A 23,745-nucleotide genomic window follows, 5' to 3' on the forward strand; every position below is an offset into this window, starting at 1 on the left:
AGGTCCCAGCATCTGCTATCTGGTACGCTCAGGATGGGCCGTCTGCTGTGTCCAAAGTTTATTTCTGTTTCTTTTCCCTTCCTTCCTTCCTTCCTTCCTTCCCTCCCTCCCTCCCTCCCTCCCTCCCTCCCTCCCTCCCTCCCTCCCTCCCTCCTTCCTTCCTTCCTTCCTTCCTTCCTTCCTTCCTTCCTTCCTTCCTTCCTTCCTTATTTGAGACAGGGTCCTACTCTCTGTCACCCAGGCTGGTGTGCAGTGACACGATCACAACTGATTGCAAGCTTCTATCTTCTGAGCTCAAGTGATCCTCCTGCCTTAGCCTCCCAAGTAGCTGGGACCACAGGTGTGTATCACCATGCCCGGCTAGTTTTTAAGATTTTTATTTTTAGTAGAGACAGGGTCTCTCTATGTTGCCCAGGCTGGGCATTTCTTAATTTCTTTTTTTTTTTGTTTCAACAAATAGGGCTTCATGAATGTCTTTGGCCACATCTCTTTTTTGCTCATGTGTGAGGGCTTCTCATATGCCTGGAAGAGGAATGGCTGGGCCGTGTGGCATTCCAATCTTCAGCTTTGCCAGAAACAGCCAAATTATTCTGCAAAATTGTTGGAACAATTTACATTCCTGGTAATAGGGCAAGGGAATTCTTGCTTCTTTATGTTTTAGCCAGCGGCTGGAATTTTCCCCCGGCTTTTCTTCCTCGCAAACTTCTTTTTTTCCGTCTTTACTTTGTAGTCAAAAGTTTTCACTTTGCATTTTAATCTCATTTTCCTGTATAGGATATATGTAGATGTCAACCATTGTTAACAGCTTCTTTTGTTTTCCATCCAGAGAAATTCTGTAAATATGTAAGCAAATGTATATATTTTCTCTCCTTACCCCAGCTCTTAATCAAGTGGCAACACATTGGTGTTCTGTACCTTTATTTTCACACTAATTCTATCTTGGGATTATGCCATATCAGTATGCAAAGAGCTACTCTTTCCTTTTTCTCATCCTTTCTTTCTCTTTCTCTTTTTCTTTTTTTTGACAATGGCAAAACATTTCACCTGTAGACAAACATCTTTTGTTTCCAAACTTTTGCCATAATCTATGAGGCTCTGGTGAATTTCCTTATACATTTTACAGATGAAAATAATATCTATCAGATAAAGTCCTATGAGTGGAATTCTCAGCTCAAAGGGTAAATGTATTTGTAAGTTTGACAGCGTCCTGTTGACCACCCCAACCAGAGAGTGCATCAGTGGACGCTTGCCCCAGGCTGTCTCCCCCATGCCCTTAGGAACATAATGCATTATCCAGTGTTTTGACATTTGCTAATACCAACAGGTATAAAATGGTATCTCAAAGTGTTTTTATTTTTAAAATAGCCTTATTGCGATATAACTGACATACTATAAAGTTCATTTGTTTTAAATGTACACTTCAATAAGTTTTAGTAAATTTATAGAGTTATAACCATCACCACAATGTAATTTTAGAACACTTCCTTCACCCCAAGTATCTTGACATGGGTTAAATTTTCATTTCTCTGAGTGAGGGTATGTTTTCTTTCATTTAAGAGAGCCATTTCTATTTCCTTTCCATTGAATTTTCTGTTCATATGCTTTGCTCATTTTTTTCTATTTTATTTTTTATTGATTTGTAGGTACTCTTTATATATTATGCTTCCTGATAGTGTAAGTGCCTCTCCTCCAAAATTCACCTTGTGGTTCCAATTCTCACAGGCTGGAATTCATAGAACCTGTTGATGGGGCTGCTCCTTTACCATACAGTGAGCTGCCTGCACACAGTGACCATATTTGATTTTATTCCGCGTCCTCCGCTGCCTAGCACAGGGCCTAGCCAGCATAGATCTCTGCAAGTAAGCCTGGACTCAGCAGCAGTCCATCTATGTTCTTTCTTCCCTCAGCATTCTTCTCATAATTTGTGGAGAGTTTTCGATCAGTATGGTGAGTCATATCTGACTCCTCCACTGGACTGACTGCTCCCTGAGGGAAGGCACCATGGTTGTTTTGTTTGCTGCTGTATATCTGGGGTCCATGACAGTGTGGCGTAGCACGTTATTTAAAAGTGCTGATGAGATGAATTTATTAACTAATTAATTACTAAGTGGTTTACAGTACCTGGAAGGAGAAAGATATTGGAAAGCTACAGAGATGGAAAGCCAAAACCAGCAGAGCCACAGCACCTGGTATTTCCATGAGTGGCACATCCCTTACCCAAGGACCTGAAGCGGTTGGGAGGGAACCCTGGTGCACAAGTCCACAGGCAGTAATACTGCAGGACTCCACCATTATATTGCCATTCAGGAATACAGTCCCAGGGTAGCTCATCTTACAACTTTTCAAGAGAAGCTCGAAATGACGCTCTTTATGTGAAATCTCTCACTTTGAAATGTTGGCAATGATTAGTCACTGCACAGGCCCCTGAGACTTGGGCTGCCAATTTACAAAGCCTGGGTTTACAAAACAGAACTCTTTTTAAATGCATGCTCACACGTAATTCTGCCAGTAATCCTGGGGGGAAGTGGACAGAGGAAGACCCTGAGGCTCAGAGTAGAAAAATGACTTGCATATAGCCACCCAGCTGGTAGGGGTATGTGTGTGCGGAGGAGATGGAGGCAGTCCTGACCCCCTGGCCTGAGCTGTCACACAGCTCCTCTTCCAGGAGGGAATTAGGGCATTTCTGAGGGAAGTGAAGCTAATCCTTAGAGCTCCTGGCCAAGGAGTTTGTCACAAGCCTGCCTGGGCAGGTGAACCTTGGTCTGACACCTCTGAGTCCCTTCCATGGCAGAGATAGGCAGGTCGAGCTCCCACCTGGAAGCCCATTTGGGCTGTGGCCTTCTCTCCACTCTCTATACCTCGCTGTTTGTCGGTGCCCCACGCACAGCAATTAATCATCACTGCCTCATGACAACTCTGGTATAATTATCTTGTATTATGAGTGAAGTCTCACCAGCAGGCCAGCCCTCCCTAAAGAGGCCACGGCTCCCTGAGAGCCGGGTGAGAAGTGTTCTCTGCCCCCATGGGTACGACGGGTGCAGGGATGTGGAGGGGCCTCAGTGGTTCTCTCCCTCCATCCCAGACCCCTCTGGGATGGGAGCAGGTCGGTGGAGCTGGAGTGGCTGCTGAATGACTTACAAAAGTCATAGGGGAAAGGAGGAGTTACTGTAGTGATAAAGAGAAATGACAATGAAGAAGGCAGGTGGCTGGGCCCGTCCAGCCCCCTCTAGTCCTCATTCCCTCATTCCCAAAGTTGCGACTGATGCCAACCAATTGTCAGATATGATTCCAGTTGCTGAGCTGTAGCCACAAACAAAACAGATCCTGCCCCCTCCCCCGCAAGGATCCTGGCATTCTAGAGGGAGAGTCAGACAACACACACACAGGGGCAAGACTATTTCAGACTGTGTTAAGCACTATAAAAGAAATGCATAGACAGAGAAGAGTGGGGGACAGGGGAGCAACTTGGCTTTCGGAGAGTGACACTTGAATGGAGGCGGAATGCATTCGGGGTGGAGGGGACAGTAGACTGAAAGGCCCTGGGGTGGGGACACTCTGGAACAGGAAGAGAGTCACTGTGGCTGCAGTGAGGAAGAAGGAAATCAGGTCTGAGAGGTCAGTAAGGGCGACTACATAGGTTCTAAGAGTTTGGCTTTTATTCTAAATTCAGTGGGATGCATTCTCAGAATGCTGCCAACTAAACTGTAGCCTTTGGCAGTTTGCCCCCGTCTATAATTTCCTGCCCATCCATCCATCCATCCATCCATCCATCCATTCGTTCAACAAACACTTATGGAGCACCTACTGTGTGTTAGTCTGGCCCTGGGGAACAGTAGTGACAAAGCAAAGCCCCTGCTCCCAGAGAGCCCGCCTTCTGGAGGAAGACCCTCACCCCACTTCTGCACGGGAACCGGCTCCGCGGACCCCACCCGAGATCTCGCCGCCGCCAGGTGGCGCTCTGCGCCTGCGCTTGGGCAGCGGCCGGGGGTCGCTGGGCCGGGGCCGGGGCCGGGGACAGGGACGGGGCGGGGGAGGGGCGGCCGGGGAGTGGGGGCGGGGCCCGCGTCGCAGGTTGTGTGACTTTGGGTTTGACCTGCCTGGAGATGAGCTAATCCCGCCGTATAATAGACTCCGGGGAGATAGGGAAAATGGCTGCGGCGCTATCTGCGTCGCCATGGGGACCATCGCGCGCGCGCGGGCGGGACGCGAGCCTGGAAAAATACAGCCTTTGTCGGCGGCGCGTGTCACTCACGGCGCGGGGACCTCAGGCGGCGGGCTCGGGCTTCCTTGTCCCAGCTGCAGAGGCTCTGAGGCTCGGATGCCCGGGTGTCCCCAAACTCCACGGACGGCCCCTCTTCCTTCCACACTCGCACTTTCCGTTTTGGTCAAGAAAGTCTTCCGTGACACAGCATGTTCCACCCCATCGCTCTGGCGTCTGTCACCCCCGCACACACCATTCCCTGTCGCTTCCCCAGCCCGGAGTCCACCCACGCTGGCACATAGACAGGCCCCGACAACTGCCCTTCCCCCGTGCCCCTCTCGCAGCTCACCTGGGCACACCTGGGCAGAGATACAGCAGGACACACACAGCCTCACACAGACCCGAGCACACCCCAAAGGCACGCCGGGCGGGAGCGGTGACACTTGCACGCTCATGCCCGGCAGGCACAGGAAGCTTGTGTGCCCCGAAACACAACGTAGGGTGGGCAACTGCATGCACACAGCACATCCACCCTAGTGGCCTCCGGCGTGCGACCCTAAACAGCCACCTCCAGAGCAGACACAGTGAGGCACTCGCGGGATGCTTATCCGCTGCCCTCAGACACACGGGCTTGCACTCCCATTCCTCCACCACGTGTCCAGCCACCCTGGGCCGCATGCCTGCCCACAAGCTTAGTGTGGCACCGCCTCCTGTGTGGACCCTCCAACCGCCTCATCGGCCGCCTCTGGGCACTTAGCACACACGCATGAGTGTCTGAAACATGCATTTCAAAGATGTAGTCATATATGCAGTTGCCCACAACCCAGATACCCAGACACAAACACCCACTGCAACACACATCAATTCATACATGGAGCTGTACATAGACATGCAGACACACTCGGATACATCTCCTCCGGGCGCTCAGCACACACGCCTCCCATGCGTGTGCATGGATGGGCTCACGTACTTGCACTTTTTTGTGGTACACTTGTTTGGCACACCCGCACACTTGCATCGGCGTTAGCCCATGCACTGGCACACCCGCGTGTCCATCCAAACACGCCGGGCACACCGGGGCGCGCACTCAGTGGTCCTGGCAGGCAGGCGGGTGGTGCGGGCACGGGGAGCCCGCGTGCCCCCAGCGGACGGCTATCTGCCTGCCCATCAGCGCGCGGATCTGCGGTGGTAAATGATGCATTCGATGGCGGGCGCATTTGTTGTGCGCTCTCTGAAAGGGCTGCGATAATCTGGAAGGCAGAGATAAGGAACACCATTTATTCCGCGGCACTTTGGAAACAATTCCCAGCCCTGTACAACCCCATTCTCCGGCAGCCTTCGGGAGCCGGGCAGATAACGATTGGCTATTCATTATCTTCGCCGGGAACAAAGATTAGCCGGCCGAGATGAAAAATTACCCCGGACAGCGGCGCAGCCCCGCGCGGAGCCCCCTGCCCGCTGCCACCACCCGTGCCTTGGTGTCCCGCCCTGCCCGCGGCCCGCAGCTCATGCCCAGCCCGGCCTCGCCCGGCTCCCGGCCTCCGGCGCGTTCTTCGAGCTTGGTGGCTAAGCCCTGTCGGTCTTTCCATCTCAGTCTGTCCATCTCATCCTGCCCATCTTTCCTTTGTGTCCCCACTCTTCTCTCTGGGGCCCTTCCCATCCCTGTCCCTCTTCTAGCATTGGCTCTTTGAGCCTCTCTGGGGTTCTCTTCCCATCTCTCTATTTTTGTCGTATCTCTCTGTCCTCTCTTATCTCTCTCATGTCTCTGTCCATGTCTCTCTGGTTATCATCTTCTCTGCTTTTATTCCCATCTTTCTGACCCTTTCTGCCACTTTTTAGTTGTTTATTTCTGTCTGTCTCCGAGTGTCCGAAGTCCCAGGCCTGTCCCCACCAGTGCCTCTTCCTCATTGTTTTTAAAACATCTGTCCTTGGGCCTCCCATCTCTTTCCCCGCTCCTTGTCTCTCTGGATCTTTCTGTCACCGAATCTCCATTTCTCTTCATCCACCCCACCCTGAGGGCCCCACATCTCCAGGCCTCATACCTCCCGCCCTCTCAAGGCTGTGAACCTGGCCACAGACCAGAGACTGGAAGGCTCCAGCCAGCTCTGGCCTGGCCAGCCCAGCCCCGCCCAGTAGGCAGGAGGCAGGTGGGGTGGGGAGGTGCAAGGCCTGGAACCCCCTTTCCAAGGAAACAAGACAAGTAGAAAAGGCCCCATAGGCACCCAGGCCCTGCTCCTGTGCTTCAGACAAGCTCTCCCATGCCCCTCCCCAATGAGGCCCGGGGCCTTGGGATCCGGTGGTCCCAATGAGGACACCTCATTAGAGCAGTTATTCAGCATGGCGCTGGCGACAGCAGATAAGCCTTATCATCTCATCTCCCCTCCCACAGACAGACAGAAAGTGCCCGAGCAAATGGTACCCTGGAGCTCCACTGGCGGCCTGCCCTGCTGGTTAAGGAAGGTCTGGATGGTGGGTGATCCTGCAGGATGCACACCCTGCATGTCACAGAGGACACACTTTTCCACAGTCCACAGAACAAGGCAGTGCTGGCCACAGAAACATGCATTTCAAAGATATAGTCATATATACAGTTACTCACAACCCAGATACACAGACACAAACACCCACTGCAACACACATCAATTCATACATGGAGCTGTACATAGACATGCAGACACACTCGGATACATCTCCTCCTCCCCACCATCAGTTCAAAGATACAATGATATACAATGATACCTATGCTGTTAAAGACAGATGCACACACACACAGCCAAATGCATGTTCAAATACACAAACACAGGCCCCAACAGCCATCAATTAATAAACAGAATTATACATGGACATCCAGACACATGCAACATACCACACACACACCTACACATACACCAGTTCAAGGACACATGCAGATACCCAGGTACAAACTATTAAAGACACACACAGGCCAGGCACAGTGGCTCATTCCTATAATCCCAGAAGTTTGGGAGGTCGAGGTGGGAGGATTGCTTGAGTCCGGGAGTTTGAGACCAGTCTGGGCAACATAGTGAGATCATGTTTCTACAAAAATAAAAATAAAAAAATTAGCCAGGCATGGTGGCACATGCCTGTGGTCCCAGATACTCAGGAGGCTGAGGTGGGAGAACGGCTTGAGCCTGGGAGGTTAAGGCTGCAGTGAGCGGTGATTGAACCACTGCACTTCAGTCTGGGTAACAGATCAAGACCAGGTCTCAAGAAACAAAACAAAACAACAACAACAAAAATACATACAGTTTAACACATGCCTGGATACATGCACATACACAAACACACACTCCAAAACACGCCAGTTCATAGACATGCCACACACTGCTACAGACACACAGGCAAACACTTGGAAATCCCCACCCCTCTTTACACGAGTCTCTGACATGATGACCCCACAGACACAGAGCCAAAGGGACACACAACCATTTCCACAGACACACTCTCTTGTGCCAGCTTCCAGGGTCATGCTCTGAAATAGCCACATTGTGACCTACTGCCCAATACACAAACTCTCAGGAACCCACAAGAAGAAATGGACATACTAATACATCCAGTTTTGCAGACACTCCTGTGTGCTCATAAGTGTGCACAGACACACCTGGGCACACAGGACATAGACTGTGAGCCACACGCATAGAACACACAAACAATGCAATAGTCACCACCAGATTTGGAGAAAGACCTATAGACAGCAGGTGTCACAAAGACCAGGGGACAGAAACACTCCTCTGGGGCACACCTGGGCACAGAAGCACAGATTTCCCAGTCCTTCCAAGCCCAAGCATTTTCTCTCCGGGCCTAAGGTCCCCAGGTCACTCTTTGATCTGCTGGGATGGGAATCAGGGTCGGAGTGGGGGGACACTGACTGGCTGAATCCCTTAGTAAGAACTTTGGCAGCACAAGAACTGAACTCTCTTTGCCCACAAACCCAGGGGCCTTCTGGGGATGAGGACTCCCACACTCCCTTTCTCCCCTCCTCCTGCCCCCCACTTCTGTGAACAAGCCCTCTGCACCCTTCCTTGCTTCCCCCATTGTGAGAGTCTGCCCCAAGGAGATGGGCCAGGGGGACACCAGACAGTGGACCTCTAAAGTGCTCAGGGTCCCCCAGAGTTAGGAACTGGAGTGGGGGTGGGACAGGGAGAGGGGCTGCCCCTGCACTTAGCTAAACCAGCCTGGCAGTGAGGGCGTCCAGAGTGTGAGCCAGAGTGCCGAGTTGCATCTGATTGTGTGACCGTGTGTGTGCACATGTGTGTGTGCACACACCGTGTGTGTGCACAGCTGCGTGCACATGTGCAGGGATGTGTGCGTGTCCGTGTGAGCACTCCTGGAAGTGGGTTGAAGACAGAGGAGCGGGCGTCTGTGTACCATTGTCAGTGAGTGCGTGTGCCCACAGCTCCTGAGGGTCCCCAGGGAGAGTCTCCGTAAAGACGTGTCCCAAGCTTTCTGAGCGAGCATCCCTGAGGTCAGGGGCGCGCGTGTGCGCTCCGGAGAGGGCGGGAGCGGCCTGGAGTGTGGATGCGCAGGGTGTGCACGCCCTGAGTGCCTAGCGGCCCTTGGCTGGCCAGGCGGCTGGACCTGGTAGGCCGGGTGCAGAGCCCCGGGCACCCTCCTGCCCCCTGCGGCGCTCCCGCCCCCGTCGCCACCCCCTGCCCCCCCGCAAAGTGATGTCGAAATAAAAAGCCGCGTTGCGGCCGGTGGGGGAAGAGAGAGGCAGCGTGAGCACAAGGAAGGTAGGGAGGCCAGCGCCGCCGCCGGGGCTCGGTGCTCAAGTCTGTCCATTGCCTGCCGCCACCTCCATCCTAGCAGGGCCCCATCGCCCACCAGGCGGATAAAAGCAGTCCGCTGAACACCATGCGGCCGCTCGGCGTGCCGCCCAGGCTCTGCTGGTGAGCGCCGCCACCCCGCGCCCAGGTCCCTCGAGCCCGCCTGCCGCGCACCTCGCCCTGCTCCCAGCTCTGCTCCGGCCCCGTCCGCCCGGGGGCGCCGCCCACCGCGCCTCGCTCGGTGAGTTCCCTTCACTTCCATCTGCCCGGGCCGGGCCCTTTCCGCCCCTGGCCCGGCCCGGCCCGCCTGGCACCCGAATCTCTTGGTCCGTTTGCCCTGTGGCCCCTACCTTTGGGGCTCGCCTTGGCCCTGCCAGAGGCCGGAAACCCTGGTTATAGGGACTTCAACCAGAGGGAGTATTTGGTGACCTGGGCACAACAGGCCCGCCTCGGGCCTCCTGTCTTCCCATTTCTCCGAGCCACAGGCCACGAGACCCCGGCATTCCCAAAGCCTGGCAAAGCACCCCCGCCTCCTGGTCCCCGAACTGGGGGCCTTTGTCTCGGTCGCCCCCAACCCCCAGGCCGCGGCGGCGGATGCGTCCGAGCCGGGCCGCCGAGCGACGGCTGCACCTGCCGGCTGGTCCCGTGCGCCGGCTTTTCGCGGCTTAACCCAGCTCGCTCCTGTTTGCGCCCCCGCGCGCTGCGCCCCGCAGACCTTTATCCTGTGTGACTGGGGTGCGTGTGGGGGAGAGCGCCGGGTCTGGAAGTCTCCCCCCACCCCAAGCCGGAGTCTGAATCCGTTTAGTGGGATTTCAATAAGAATGGGGCCGCCGCGGGCTCGAAGATCTGCCGCTGGTAGGCGTAGACGGCGTTCTGGATCTGTCTCAAAACCGAGCATTTAAAATTATTCGGTGGCGGCCAGGCTTGAACTCCGGGTTGCTCCAACTCCGAGGGGAAAGGCCCCGCGTTCAGGGCCCCCATGTGTGGCGGCCGCTTCTTTACCGGAAAACAAGGAAGGAAATTCGTTGTTTTGGAAAAAGCCTCCTCTCCCGAGGTTGGGAACATCTGGTGGTGAGCTCCAGGTCTACGCAGGCACCCCGTACTGGGATTCGTTTATGAGCAGGCAGGATTCGAGAACCAGGTAGGGCTCGTGCGGCAGCCGAGGCGTCTGGAGAGCGTTTCCCAGGCGGGTTGACAAATTGCAGACAAATTGTGTCTAACGAAACGGATTTACCAGTTGTCAGGCCGCCGGCCCCTGTCGCTCCGAGTAAACCCTCCGAGTAAACCGTGGCTGTTCGTGGAGGAGGGAGAAGCATGGCCCGATTGTCTCCGGGTCTCAGCAGGGTCCCGCGGGAAGCCTGCCAGGCTTGAAGGTAGGGGTCAGAAGCCAGAAGCGATATCGAATCTCGGAGGCGCCTGGGTCCAGGGTGCCGAGACACCTAGGACGTGGGGGCCACAGACTCTACGATTCCCAAAGACGCAGAACAGGAATGGGGTGGGAGAGCCTGCACTGAGGCCGAGGGAGGGAGCCTTCTGCTTTGAGGGTCTGGAATTGAACCCCAAAGAGCAGGAGGGGCCGTTATAGCCGTAGTCCCTCCTTGGGCACACCCCCCCCCCCAGGGATGGCTGCTGGCCTGAGATCTAATGCCTCGGCTTTAAGGGAACTTCTGAACCCATCTGCTAAGGCATCCCACTTCCTCCCCGTACCTCTCAAGGTTTATTGCCAATGTGGGACTGGGAGGCTGCTGGGCTGCGAATTAAATTTCTCTATGGAAGGTAATCCCATAGCAAATGGGTTTCCTTGACACCCCACCCCCAGCCCCACACTGCGGGCCAATTAGCTGCCCATAAGGAAAAGGCGAGAAGAATTAGGTTACAAAGGGAGGGCAAACTTATGGTCCCAAAGGGGCCACCTCGGATGAGCTAAGTTTAAACAAAGGGCTCAGAGGGGAGGGGAGACCTGGGCAGCTCTGTGTCCCACCTGGGACCAGCGGCTTAGTAGAGGCCTGAGAAGCACTCTAGAACCGGATACCAGATCTGCTACCTCCCCAGCTCCCAGGCAGAAGCACCCAGGTCAAATTGTGGCGATCACCGCTGTGAGTTCTCGGGCCACTTGAAAAGGGTCCTTAGAAAATTCTGTTTCCAGACTGACCTTCTCCATTCCTCGGAGAAATCTTGTTCCCAAGTAAGGAAAGTGACAGCTTCTTAATGTGATCAAAGGCAGCGCCAGCATTTCCAGCTATGCTCCCGAACAAACAAAATACTGAAAAAGGGAACGTGTCCCTCTGAAGGTGTTCTGGGGACCCCAAAGTTCCAGCCCATAAACTGGAGTAAATCTGCTCTCACCAGGCCTGTAACAGCGCCGCAAGACCCCAGCCGATTCTGGGGGCTGCGTTGCCCCTCCCCGGGAGTTTGTTTGGGGCCCGAGGTGGGAGGACCATGTCTTCGGCCTAGTGGGGAGGGGCCCAGGTGGTGTCCCTCGGTCTGCCTGACCCACACAGATATTGACGAGCGCGGGTCCCCCTTTACTGTCCATCTGGGCGCCCTGCTACCTGGCGCCGCATTTCTCTTTCCCAGGCGGGTTCGTTTCCGCCAGAGAATGCAGCAGTCCCGCATCCTACGCAGGACCTGCAACCGATGTGGAGGCTTCGGTCAAGCCGTCCCCTGCCTGCGTTGTCGAGGACGGCAACCCCAAGGCCTGAAGGGACCTGGCAGAACTCCTCTTTCCTTTTTTTCCTCTACACCCGGATTGCGGGCGAGGAGGCAGGTTCAGGTCTCCCGAGGCCCCCGCTCAAGCACTCCTTAGCCGTCCTGCTAAGCCCCTCCGTGCGCCGATTTTCTGAGCTGCCGAGCGGGGTAATTAAATCCCCTCCCTCGCTCCGCTCTGTGCCAAGGCAGGCGGCAGTGCAGGGCTGACGTTTGGGCAGGGGACTCAGCCACGCTGGCCACCTCCACTACCGCAGTGGCCGGGACCCTGCCGCGAAGGGGTTAGACGTGGAGCTCGCTGCGCTGAAACTGGGGATACACACAGAACGGGGGAGGGGGTAGTTTTTACCGCGCCGGTGGGAGAAAAAGGAGAATTACCTGCTTTCTCGAGGGCCGCGCGTAGCCACTTCCCTGAGAGCCGAGGCACCGATCGCGGCCGGGCGGGAAGCTTCCGCTCGGCCCTGGCGTTCACAGCCCAGCGGCCAGCTGCCGGTCTGCCTTCCGCGCTGGGTCCCAGGGTTCGCGCTCGAGCAGGGTAGCTTTGCTGGACACGGGGAATTTTCCCTGGGGACGCGGTGTCTTTCAGAGGGTCTTGCTAGTCTCCGGAGACGCCAAATAGGCTCGAACTCCGCGGCGATCTCATTTTACGCATTGATGAAGAATCGTAAGCTAAAGGATGGGAAAAGTTGAGAGACAGACGGACGGAGAGACAGTGGGTCCCGGCGGGACCGCACGCGTTGAGGGGAGCACGAACTGGGAGACACGGAGACCGCTCACCTGCCCGGCCTGGCCGCGGAGGTCCGGCGCCAAGGGCCTTGCGCTCGGCCTCCCGCCCCGGGCGCGCCTTTCCGGGCTGGCGCCAGCCTCCGCTCCCGCGGAGTGGAGTTCCGAGCAGACTGGGCTCCACGCGCTCCAGAGTGGAGGGGAGCGGGAGGCTCAGCAGGCGGCTCGGGCAGGCGGGTTCCCCAAGGGCACGAGACGCGCTGGTTCCCAGCCCAATGGAGCTCTGCGCCCCCCAGCCCCGCGCTTTACCTGCGCTGGGGCCTTGGACAGACAAACGGACGCCAGACGCCTAGGCAGGAGGAGGCCTCAGCCTGAGCCCGCGCCCCCTTGGCGCTGCCCTGAGCTGGCCTGGGAGGGGGTGACGGGGGCGCGCCCGCGGAGCTGGGCCCAGCCGGGCGCCCCCGGAGCTGAGGGGACCGAGGGCTTTCCTCCCTCCTCGGATTATTAAAAAGTTCATTTCCTGGCGAATCGGGTGACGTCAGGGGCTCGGCGTCGCGGTGGCGGGGCCGCCCGGCCGGAGAAGCCGCCTCCAGTTACCCAATTACGGACTGTCAATCCCGCCGCCCCTCCCCCACTCTCCCGGGGGTGGCCGGGACCCCAGCCCTCCTCCTGCCCCCGACCCACCCAGGGGCCCTCTGGACATCTACCCCGGGAGCCTCGGGGCCAACAGGGAAGAGGGCTGGAGGACGCTGTTGAGTCCCCTCAGTACTCGGCACCTGTCTAGGTCCCCCCAAATGCCTTTGTCCTGGAACCCCTCCTCGGTCCGGGGCCCCCTTCGAGCCTTCGTCTCCCCAGTCTGTACAATGGGAGGGAGCAAGACTTGTGCGCCCGGCCCACTCGACTCATAGAGCCGATCTCCGGGCTGGAAGTGAGTGGGAAGCAGTTTCAGGTGACTTAGAAGACTGAGACCTCAGACCACCTCTTCCCCCTCACCAGAGGCCACCTCGGGGACCCCCGGAGGAAAAAATGCCACCTCCTGCCCGGGGGCGTCTCCCTCCAGCTGGCGCCGGCGCCAGTCCGGGTCTCCATGGCCTCGCCCCAGGCAATTGGGCCCGTTGGCCTGCGAAGGCCACGCCTGGGGAGGGGATGCCCCCTCCCCCTCTCTGGAGCCACCGGCCCGGCCACCTCCACTGGATCAAGCACAGCCCTGAGCGGCCGCGTGTCCGAGGCCCAGGTGCCCTCTAGAGCCCTGTAGTTCCTGCCCCTCTCTGCCCCTCCCGGCTCCCGCTGTTCCGCTGCTGTACTCCGAGCCCTCCCAACCCCCAGTCCACTCAGACACCGCCCGAGCTAGGGGAGGGAACGGTCTGGGTAGGTAACTGCGCTCTGACTGACCACGTTCAGCGGTGAAGGAGCGTGGCGGGGTTAGGGTCTCGGGGACAGGCAATCCAGAGGGTGCGCGGCCCGGGCTCCTGGGGAGGGGGCAGTTGGTTAGTTACTGCTAGTTACGCCCAGAGCGTCGAGGGATCTCGGAGTGTTCGCAAGAGGGGCTGCAGGGATCGGGCCTTGGGGTGAGGGTCCCTTAGTGGTGAGGCGCGTTGGCAGCAGGGGCCTCCAGGAGCGCACAGGGAGGGGATCCGCCGGCGGAGGGGGGGCTGGCCTGCGGGTCAGTCCAGGAGTCCAGCGGTTCGGGAATTGCGGACGCAGCCAATGGGAGGCGGAGGCTGGGAGGCGCGCGGCGCTGATTGGCTGGCGTGGGCTTCTTAGGCGTGCGCGGCCCCCGCTTCATGTCTGTGCAGGAGTCGGCAGCTGGCGCCAGGGCGGCCGGAGGATGCCGAGGGGCCGGAGCCGGGAGGGCCCGAGGCCGAGGCGCAAGCTACCCCCTGCTCCTACCCTGTAAGCCCCGCCAGCCTCTGGACGTGCTGTCCCTGGGCCCGTCGCCCCCGGGGCTCCCGCCGGAGCTCCTTCACTCTGAGGCCGAGTCCCTACCCTCCCCACGGCTGCGTGTGTAAGTTTGGGGTTCGAGAGCCGGCTGGGGGCCTGGGGCGCTCCTAGCTTTGAGGGGACTCTAGGGGGACTTAGGGCGGGGTGACCAGGCTGCGGGCTACTGCTTTGGTGTGCCTTGTTGAGCGGTCCTGATTGTGCCGCTTAGGACTGCACTCAGGGGGCTGCGTGTGCATGTTTTGGGGACTGAGGTCAGTATCTGGCGCCAAGCGTGGGTGTGTGGGTGTTGCTGGGATCAAGTGCCCCACTGGGTGCCCGGGTGCCTGTCTGCAACTTTTGAGTCTGTGTTCATGTGTTTGTCTACCGGGCGGGGGGGGCCTCAGTGTGAGTGTCCGACTGAAGTGCTGCTCTGTGCGTTTGTTGGGGTCACTGGTGTCGGGACCCGTCCCCGGGTGTGACCCCATGTGCACGGGTGTGTGATTCTGCATCCGCGGGTCACCACGTGAGTGTGCGTGGCTGAACCCCCTCCCCCGCCTTCCTTTCGTTTTGAGCCTTGGGCTTTCCTCCCACCCGGGACTGGTGCTCTTTCTCATCGGAGCTGGGCTGGGGCTCCGCGGCGCGCGGGACACCTCGTGGTGGGCTTTGGGGGTGTCAGACGCTGGCGGCACGCCTCACGCCCCCTTCCTCGCGCAGGGCCGTTGCCGCCTCCACCCAGACCCCGAGCCGCCGCCGCCGGCCATGGAGGTGGCGCCGGAGCAGCCGCGCTGGATGGCGCACCCGGCCGTGCTGAATGCGCAGCACCCCGACTCGCACCACCCGGGCCTGGCGCACAACTACATGGAACCCGCGCAGCTGCTGCCTCCAGACGAGGTGGACGTCTTCTTCAATCACCTGGACTCGCAGGGCAACCCCTACTACGCCAACCCGGCTCACGCGCGGGCGCGCGTCTCCTACAGCCCCGCGCACGGTGAGCGCTGGGCCGGTGGTGATGGGAACCCAGGCGCCGCGCGCCAGGCTAGGGAGGGGAGGAGGGCCCGGCTACTTGCTTCCCGGATGTGGGATCCGCAGGAATCGAGCTGCTGAAAAATCGGGGCGGGAGAGGTGGGGGCAGCGGCCGATTGGGGAGGGTCTGGGACCCACAGGGTTTCTGCCCACTTCCAGCTGGCCCGTGAGGGTTCCCTGTAGGGCCCGTCCGGTGGGGTTCCTTCTATGCCACTTGTCCTTCAGCTCGGACTGACATTCCTGATTATTATCGGTGGGGTTATGTTTCTGGTTTTTTTTGGGAGGCGATGACTGCTGGTTCTGGGAGTCGTGATCTCATGAGTCTGTCAGGGGCGTCCCTACCTCTGCCTACCCTGGTCTTTCTGCCCACCCTGACCCTCTCTCTCTTTGCCCGCAGCCCGCCTGACTGGAGGCCAGATGTGCCGCCCACACTTGTTGCACAGCCCGGGTTTGCCCTGGCTGGACGGGGGCAAAGCAGCCCTCTCTGCCGCTGCGGCCCACCACCACAACCCGTGGACCGTGAGCCCCTTCTCCAAGACGCCACTGCACCCCTCAGCTGCTGGAGGCCCTGGAGGCCCACTCTCTGTGTACCCAGGGGCTGGGGGTGGGAGCGGGGGAGGCAGCGGGAGCTCAGTGGCCTCCCTCACCCCCACAGCAGCCCACTCTGGCTCCCACCTTTTCGGCTTCCCACCCACGCCACCGAAAGAAGTGTCTCCTGACCCCAGTACCACGGGGGCTGCTTCTCCAGGCTCATCTTCCGCGGGGGGTAGCGCAGCCCGAGGAGAGGACAAGGACGGCGTCAAGTACCAGGTGTCACTGACGGAGAGCATGAAGATGGAAAGTGGCAGTCCCCTGCGCCCAGGCCTCGCCACTATGGGCACCCAGCCTGCTACACACCACCCCATCCCCACCTACCCCTCTTATGTGCCGGCGGCGGCCCACGACTACAGCAGCGGACTCTTCCACCCCGGGGGCTTCCTGGGGGGACCGGCCTCCAGCTTCACCCCTAAGCAGCGCAGCAAGGCGCGTTCCTGTTCAGGTAAAGGCAGGTGCTGGGGACTTTCGTGGAACAGGGGAGCATTTGCGTTTTTGTGGTGGAGGGCTGTGACTTGGGAGAGGGGCAATGTCGGTTTCCCAGATCTGGGAATGGGTGATGTCCTCTCTAATAGTCCCCAATAGATGTTTGAGACCCCTGGGTCGGGGAGAGGAGACTCTAAAACTTTTGCCATTTTCTTAAGTGTTTCCGGTGGACCCCCAAAGTTCAGTTCCTTGACCCAGGGTTGGTCACTGCTTGACCAGAACACAGAATGGGAATTCCCCCTTCCCCTTCCTGAATCCTAAGTGAAAATTCAAGCCACCTCAGGACTTAGCATGTGAAGCGAGGGAAGTGAGTCTGTATGTGCATGTGTTTGGGAGCATGCGTGCATGTGTGTACGTGTGTCTCTGTGCATGTTGTGTGTGCATGTTTCAGGCATTCTGGAGGTTCCAGACCCTTAAGGAATCTGGGTCTCCAACTCAATCAGTCTGATCTTGGGATTTCGATGGATCCCCCATCTCCTTGGGAGATTTCCCCCAAAGCAAAATTCCCAGGACCTGCTCCTGCTCCCTGCCCTGGCCAGGCCCTTCCCTCTCCCTCCCTGAGGGCTGGAGTGAGGGGATGAAGCTGCAGTGCGCCCGCCCCTTTTCCCGCAGCTGGCCAAACTGGGTTTGTCCAAGAATCTGGCCACAGAGCATAAACCCAGAAACTGGTGGCTAGTGTGGAGTTCCTGCTGTCCATGTCTCTTTACCTGGTCTCTTTGAGCCACAGAGCAGGAAGGTTTTTAAAACAGTTACTCCTGAGTGCAAGAACCACCTTCTTTTGCCAGTCTGTACTGCTCATTTAGTTTAAACTAAATCAAGAACAACTTCCTGGGGAACACGATGCCAGGCAGCGATCCTGCTCAACTTCGTCCCCAACCCCAGCCCCTGCTGGTCCCAGCCCCCGCTGAGCCCCGGCTCAGGATCCTAGTTCTGCTCAGGCCCTTCAGCTTGCGTTTTCTTGGTCCTTTTTCCCAAGTTTGTTTTGCATTTTATTTGAATTCCAGATGGCCTTTTAACTGGGAAAAAAAAAATTACAAACAAAAAACCGAGGCCACTTATCTAAAAAAGAAAGAGCTTATTATTTATTTTATTTTAAAGAACAACAACTTCAATCCATTTTTTCCAGGTCTCAGAAAAATTCTAGGGTTCGGTGGAAGAGGAGAAAAGTTGGGGAGAAAGAGGGAAATGATTCTGGACTTAGAGCAGAAAGATGGGGTGGGGCGGACACAGTTGGGTAGAAAGGAGAGGGACAAAAGAGGAGAGGGAAAGAGGCGCGCCGGAGCGGGAAGGAGAGAGCCTCCTGGGCCCAGCCAGGTTGAGCTGGGTGACTCCTGCCACCGCCCTACCCTCGGCAAAGTTTGCAGTAAATAGCTCCTGGTTGCTCCAGAACGCCTGGGGCCCTGGGCCCCTCCTCCCCTCCTCCTTCGTTTCCATCCCTCCTCGGGAGGATTGGAAGCAGGGGATTTGGCCTTAAAGGACTCTGGACCTGGGCCCCATCCCATGTAGGAAACCCTCTGGGTCCCTCTTCCTGCCCAGGCTGTCGCAGCCAGGCCCAGGCCAACCGCGTGCCTGAGAGGCACCGGCACTGCTTGGCCGGTGCTCGCGTGCCCTGGGTTCCCTCCAGAGACCTTGCCGGTTAAGCAGGCCCTGTGTCTCTCCCTGTCCCCCTGCAGAAGGCCGGGAGTGCGTCAACTGCGGGGCCACAGCCACCCCTCTCTGGCGGCGGGACGGCACTGGCCACTACCTGTGCAATGCCTGTGGCCTCTACCACAAAATGAACGGGCAGAACCGGCCACTCATCAAGCCCAAGCGAAGACTGGTAGGAGTGGGCACAGGTGGCTGGGAGGGGGCTTCTGGGCAGGAGCTGGCGGTTAATTAAGGAGAAAAAACTCCTTCAAATGCAGACACTTTGCCGCTTGAAATCCTCTTTTATCATGAAAAGCACTGGGATATCAGTTGGGTCATCCCTCTTTCTGGCCAGATTCTTTTGGGCCAGATTTCCTCCTCGGGTATAGGGAGCCCACCGGGTACCCTCGCGCCACGCCACTGTGCTCCGGGATCCCCAAAGTTGAGTGTCCACGGGCTGGACTCCTGTCCTCTGGCCTCTGCTTAGCTCTTTTTTAAAAATAGGGCCATGAAGTATTTTTCCTTGTGGCTCAGCCCTCCCCGACAGCCCCACTCACAAGCTCCTCGTGCTTATTTAAATAAAACACAAACTCACACCGGCCACTAAAAAAACCTGCCCTTTATTATTTTTCCATGGAGTCACCTATACTGTGTATTTTCATTTGAGTGATTTTAAAAAAATGCCCTTTCGGATCTCCTGCCGGAGTTTCCTATCCGGACATCTGCAGCCTGAAGATAAGGAAACTTCGTGTATCTGTTTCCGGACTCTGCGAGTTTTTAGAGTCTCCTCAGCTCAGTCCTGCCTCTTGCTGGGCTGTTTTGAAATTTCTAATAACCTCCACTCTGCAAATAATGCGTAAAATGCTAAGAATAATAAATATATTTTTTCAGGGCGAAGTGATTTATGAGGCTTAAATCGTTCCCTGCTTTGGGGGCCTTTTTTTTCCCCTGGAGCGAGGGCGGGGTGAGGCCCGGGTGGGGGTAGAGGTGGAGGACGCGGCGTTGGCCCCTGAGTCAGAATTCCAGCTTCAGGCTGCTTACTCACCCCTCCCTGCCCCCGCGGCTGCAGTCCCTCTGTCCCTTCTGTGACCAGGCTCGGGCCTGGGGCCGTTCCAGGCTCTGCAGGCCTCAGCCTCCAGCTCCCAACACTCGCCACCTGGTGCACTCCTGCCTGCGGTTCTCTGGGAAGTGTTGGGGGACCCCTTCTGTCACTGTGGGGTTGGCATTGGTGGAACCGGGAGAGGGGATCTGCTTTCTTGGGTAAAGCCTCCCTCTGGCTTCTCTCTCCAGGGACCAGGCGCTCATTTCCAGACCCTGCCTCTGCCAGGCGTTTCCTGAGGGACTAGGACTCAGAGGGGCTGGGGGTGTTAAAGCTCTAAGGGTTGGGGTATGGGTGGCTGCATAGATGGGGATCAGCATTCGGGTCAGCTGAAGAGATGGAAAAGTTCTGTGTCTGCACTGCCCACTGTGGTGGCCCCTGGCCACATGTGAATATTGATCACTTGAAATGTGGTTAGTGCAATTGAGGGAACTGGATTTTTAATTCTGTTAATTTGTAGTTAGATCTTATTTAAATGGCTCCCTGTGGCCAGCTGCTACGGTGTGAGACGGTGCAGCTCTGCACTCTGTAAACCTGTGCTGGCCTCAGCTACACTGGCTCACCCAGGATTATGGATTTTGAGCAAAGTTGTGCTAGAGGAGACACAGAATCAGCCCCAGATCCAGGGGCTCGAGGGGGACCAAGCCAGCTCGGCCTCAGGATGCCTGTGCTACTAGAGAGGCCCTTCTCAGGGCCTCAGTTTCCCCATTTATGGAGTTAGAGTGCAGGGTAGTTGGGGGAGGTAGCTAATGCTGCCCTCTAGCTCTTGCAATCCCATTGATTCTAACATCAGGCTTCTGAGAGTTCTTTATTCCAAAGTTCTGTGAGTCTTGACTTATTTCATTCTCAAATTCTGAAATTCCATGGTTCTGAGATGCTTTGATTCCCCTGTGAGATTTAGCCCTCCTTGACTGAGTGGGTGGGGACTGGGGCTGGAGCGAGGGTCAGGGAGGGAGGTCGAGGTGGGCGTGGGAGCCCAGCCTGCTGACGCTGCCTTGCCCTCCCAGTCGGCCGCCAGAAGAGCCGGCACCTGTTGTGCAAATTGTCAGACGACAACCACCACCTTATGGCGCCGAAACGCCAACGGGGACCCTGTCTGCAACGCCTGTGGCCTCTACTACAAGCTGCACAATGTGAGTGTGCCCCGCCCCGGCCGCCCCACCCCTCCCCGGGGACCTCTGCGCTTTGTGCTGCCAGGCAAGAGGCCCCAGCCACAATATCCAGCTTGGCTTGGCTTGGGAAGCCGCTGCCCTGAGCGAGCGCCAGAAGGGCTTCCCGTAAGAGGGGGCGCCTTGCCTCTGTTCAGGAGATGGAGCTGGCTAGGACAGGGTCTCGGAGGGTAAGGAAGTGGTTTTTCTACTTAAAAAAGGTCAGGGTGGAGGGGAGGACTTCAGTTGGCTGGGCAGTGCTGGTATGCGGTGGGCAAAGCCAGGGAGGGTGTGGATCAACCCCATACGCCAGAACCTGCCCTTCCTGGAATTGTAGCCATCTGGTGATGGGACTGTGAAGGTCGGGCACAATTCCTGGCTTCCTGGGACCCTCAGCTTGACCTGCCTCTGGTCCACGCTGTGGCAGGGGTGGGACATGTTGCTGGAGGAAAGAATTGGCCCTCTGAAAGCTGATGGTTGCCTCTAGGTTAACAGGCCACTGACCATGAAGAAGGAAGGGATCCAGACTCGGAACCGGAAGATGTCCAACAAGTCCAAGAAGAGCAAGAAAGGGGCGGAGTGCTTTGAGGAGCTGTCAAAGTGCATGCAGGAGAAGTCATCCCCCTTCAGTGCAGCTGCCCTGGCTGGACACATGGCACCTGTGGGCCACCTCCCGCCCTTCAGCCACTCCGGACACATCCTGCCCACTCCGACGCCCATACACCCCTCCTCGAGCCTCTCCTTCGGCCACCCCCACCCATCCAGCATGGTGACCGCTATGGGCTAGAGAACAGATGGACGTCGAGGACTGGGCACTCCCAGGATGGGTGGACCAAACCCTTAGCTGCCCAGCATTTCCCGAAGACCGACACCACTCCTGCCAGCCTGGCTCGGTCCAGCACCCCTTCTCCTGGAGGGTGCCCAGCAGCCTGCCAGCAGTTACTGTGAATGTTCCCCACCGCTGAGAGACTGCCTCTGCACCCGGCCGCTGCCCAGGTGGGGTTTCCTGCATGGACAGTTGTTTGGAGAACAACAAGGACAACTTTATGGAGAGAAAAGGAGGGGACGGGACAGACGAAGGCAACCATTTTTAGAAGGAAAAAGGATTAGGCAAAAATAATTTATTTTGCTCTTGTTTCTAACAAGGACTTGGAGACTTGGTGGTCTGAGCTGTCCCAAGTCCTCCGGTTCTTCCTCGGGACTTGGCGGGTCCACTTGCCAGGGCTCTGGGGGGCAGATTTGTGGGGACCTCAGCCTGTACCCCCTTCTCCTCTGGCTTCCCTCTCAGAAACAGCCGAACTCCAGGCTGGGCTGAGCCAAAGCCAGAAGGGCCACGGGCCCGGGAGGGTGAGCTGGTGCCTGCTTTGACGGGCCAGGCCCTGGAGGGCAGAGACAATCACGGGCGGTCCTGCACAGATTCCCAGGCCAGGGCTGGGTCACAGGAAGGAAACAACATTTTCTTGAAAGGGGAAACGTCTCCCAGATCGCTCCCTTGGCTTTGAGGCCGATGCTGGTGTAACTGTGTCCCCTTAGCGCAAGCCACAGCCCGTCTTGTTTGTCAGGTGGACCCTGTAAATACATCCTTTTTCTGCTAACCCTTCAACCCCCTCCCCTCCTACTCTGAGACAAAAGAAAAAATATTAAAAAAAAATGCATAAGCTTAACTCGCTGATGAGTTAATTGTTTTATTTTTAAACTCTTTTTGGGTCCAGTCGATTGTACATAGCCACAGAAGCCCTGCTATGAAAGGAGTAAACCCTACACACAAGGTTGGAGATTTGCAATTGTTTTTGGAAAAGAGCTGGGATTCCACAGCCCTAGTATGAAAGCTGGGAATGGGGAGGGGCCTTTACTGCCCTTGGTTTCCGGGGGCTGGTTGGCATTTGCTGGCCTGGCAGGGGGTGAAGGCAGGAGTCGGGGGTAGGTCAGGACCAGGACCCAGGGAGAGGCTGTGTCCCTGCTGGGGTCCCAGGTCCAGCTTTGCTGTGGCTGTCTGGATCCTTCCTAAGGTACAGCTGTATATAAATGTGTCCCGAGCTTAGATTCTGTATGCGGTGATGGCGGGGTGTGATGGCCTGCGAGGGGCCCCTGGCCCAGGAGGAGGATTGTGCTGATGTAGTGACCAAGTGCAATATGGATGGGCAGTCGCTGCGGGGAGCACCAAGGCCAGAAGTAACTTATTCTGTACTAGTGTCCGCATAAGAAAAAGAATCGGCAGTATTTTCTGTTTTTATGTTTTATTTGGCTTGTTTTATTTTGGATTAGTGAACTAAGTTATTGTTAATTATGTACAACATTTATATATTGTCTGTAAAAAATGTATGCTATCCTCTTATTCCTTTAAAGCGAGTACTGTTAAGAATAATAAAATACTTTTTGTGAATGCCCCTGGCCTGTCTTGTGGGCTCCCAGGGTGCCGAGTCCCAGGTGCGAATTTGGGCAGCCAGATTGCATTGCTCTTGTCGGCGGGGTGGCTGCGACGGGAAGGCCCCTGGAATCCAGGATGGGGCCCTGTTGGGCCTGGGTCTGATTTTGCCACTGACGTCCTGATGCTCCTCCCCTGAATTGCTCCCATCTGGATTTCCTGTCACTGCACCAGGGGTCCTAGTGAATGGGAAGATACTGGGGAGGCGCAGGGAGGCTGTGGTTTCTCCAGCCTGTGGTCCACCCCTGAGGGCTCAACGAGGCTCCTACAAACTCCATCTCCATTTGCTTCCTTCCAGGTGCTGAGCTTCCTCTCAGCTCTGGTTTCTGAGATATTTGGTCATCAATATTCCTGTTCATTGACTGACTTGACCAGCAGTGTCTGTGATCACTGATGTCATTGATTGCTGTCATCTTTGATCAGTGATGTTGGTCATCAATGATAGGCACCAGGACTGATATTCCAGATCAATGACATGTCTGATCATGAGAGCCTGCCATCAGAGACACCTGATGACTAACAACTGATCACCAATATTTCATCAATGCCTCTGCTCAACCATGAATTTGATCACTGACACCCACAAAATGTGATCACGAATGTCTCCAGTGACTGTCTTTGCTCACCAGTAGTATGCCTGATCATAGTATCTCTTCTCACCAATGTGTTGATCGTCAATGTGCTTTGTCACTAATGTTCTAGGCCATCAATAAGTATGACCACCAATGTAATTGATCAGTGTTTTTTTCTAGTGATAGATCAATCACTCACATGTGATCTCCAGTATCTCTGATCACACTGTTTCTTATCACCAGTGTTTCTTTAACAATGTCCTTGGTCAGTTGTTTCTGATCACCATTATTTCTAACCAGCGATGTGCCTGACAACCAATGTCCCTGATCATAGGATCCTCTCCCCATCAAATTTCCTATCAATGTAGTCACTAGTGTTTCTGGTTCCCAATACCCCTGAATGCTCAACACTGATCATCAAGATCTCTTATCACC

At 56.6% G+C, this 23,745-nt stretch overlaps 1 protein-coding gene and 2 long non-coding RNA genes across 14 annotated transcripts in view; 2 read left to right on the forward strand and 1 right to left on the reverse strand.

Annotated features, from left to right (window-relative positions):
• Positions 1–23,745, forward strand: part of LOC144339354 (uncharacterized) — a 204,903-nt gene that overhangs the window by 102,670 nt on the left and 78,488 nt on the right. The gene's annotated exons all lie outside the window — the stretch shown is intronic.
• LOC114676400 (uncharacterized) lies at positions 982–13,006 on the reverse strand. Its single transcript, XR_003727424.2, has 3 exons — positions 12,472–13,006; positions 12,073–12,363; positions 982–5,451 (listed from the first exon to the last, which is right to left on the reverse strand). It is a non-coding gene; the product is annotated as an uncharacterized LOC114676400 (long non-coding RNA).
• On the forward strand, positions 8,717–22,696 carry GATA2 (GATA binding protein 2). Of its 12 annotated transcripts, XM_077993707.1 has the most exons (8): positions 8,792–10,129; positions 10,226–10,361; positions 14,214–14,422; positions 15,052–15,325; positions 15,758–16,399; positions 18,114–18,259; positions 20,173–20,298; positions 20,801–22,696. In XM_077993707.1, the coding sequence occupies exons 4-8, from the start codon at positions 15,097–15,099 to the stop codon at positions 21,098–21,100; spliced, it is 1,443 nt and encodes a 480-aa protein (XP_077849833.1). In that variant the 5' UTR covers positions 8,792–10,129; positions 10,226–10,361; positions 14,214–14,422; positions 15,052–15,096; the 3' UTR covers positions 21,101–22,696. The 12 variants fall into 12 exon arrangements, with proteins under 12 accessions (XP_028700355.1, XP_077849837.1, XP_077849838.1 ...); XM_077993712.1 differs by lacking the exon at positions 10,226–10,361 and having other exon boundaries at positions 8,737–9,229; positions 20,215–20,298; XM_077993704.1 differs by lacking the exon at positions 10,226–10,361 and having other exon boundaries at positions 8,789–9,229.

Source organism: Macaca mulatta, chromosome 2 (genome assembly GCF_049350105.2).
Source record: "Macaca mulatta isolate MMU2019108-1 chromosome 2, T2T-MMU8v2.0, whole genome shotgun sequence".
Lineage (NCBI taxonomy): Eukaryota > Metazoa > Chordata > Mammalia > Primates > Cercopithecidae > Macaca > Macaca mulatta.

Bases quoted from the DNA above. Each gene is read 5' to 3' on its own strand.
- GATA2 (XM_028844522.2), top strand. From the start codon at position 15,097: ATGGAGGTGGCGCCGGAGCAGCCGCGCTGGATGGCGCACCCGGCCGTG. The intron at 15,326-15,757 runs GTGAGCGCTGGG...CTTTGCCCGCAG, and splicing joins CTCCTACAGCCCCGCGCACG to CCCGCCTGACTGGAGGCCAG. The intron at 16,400-18,113 runs GTAAAGGCAGGT...GTCCCCCTGCAG, and splicing joins CAAGGCGCGTTCCTGTTCAG to AAGGCCGGGAGTGCGTCAAC.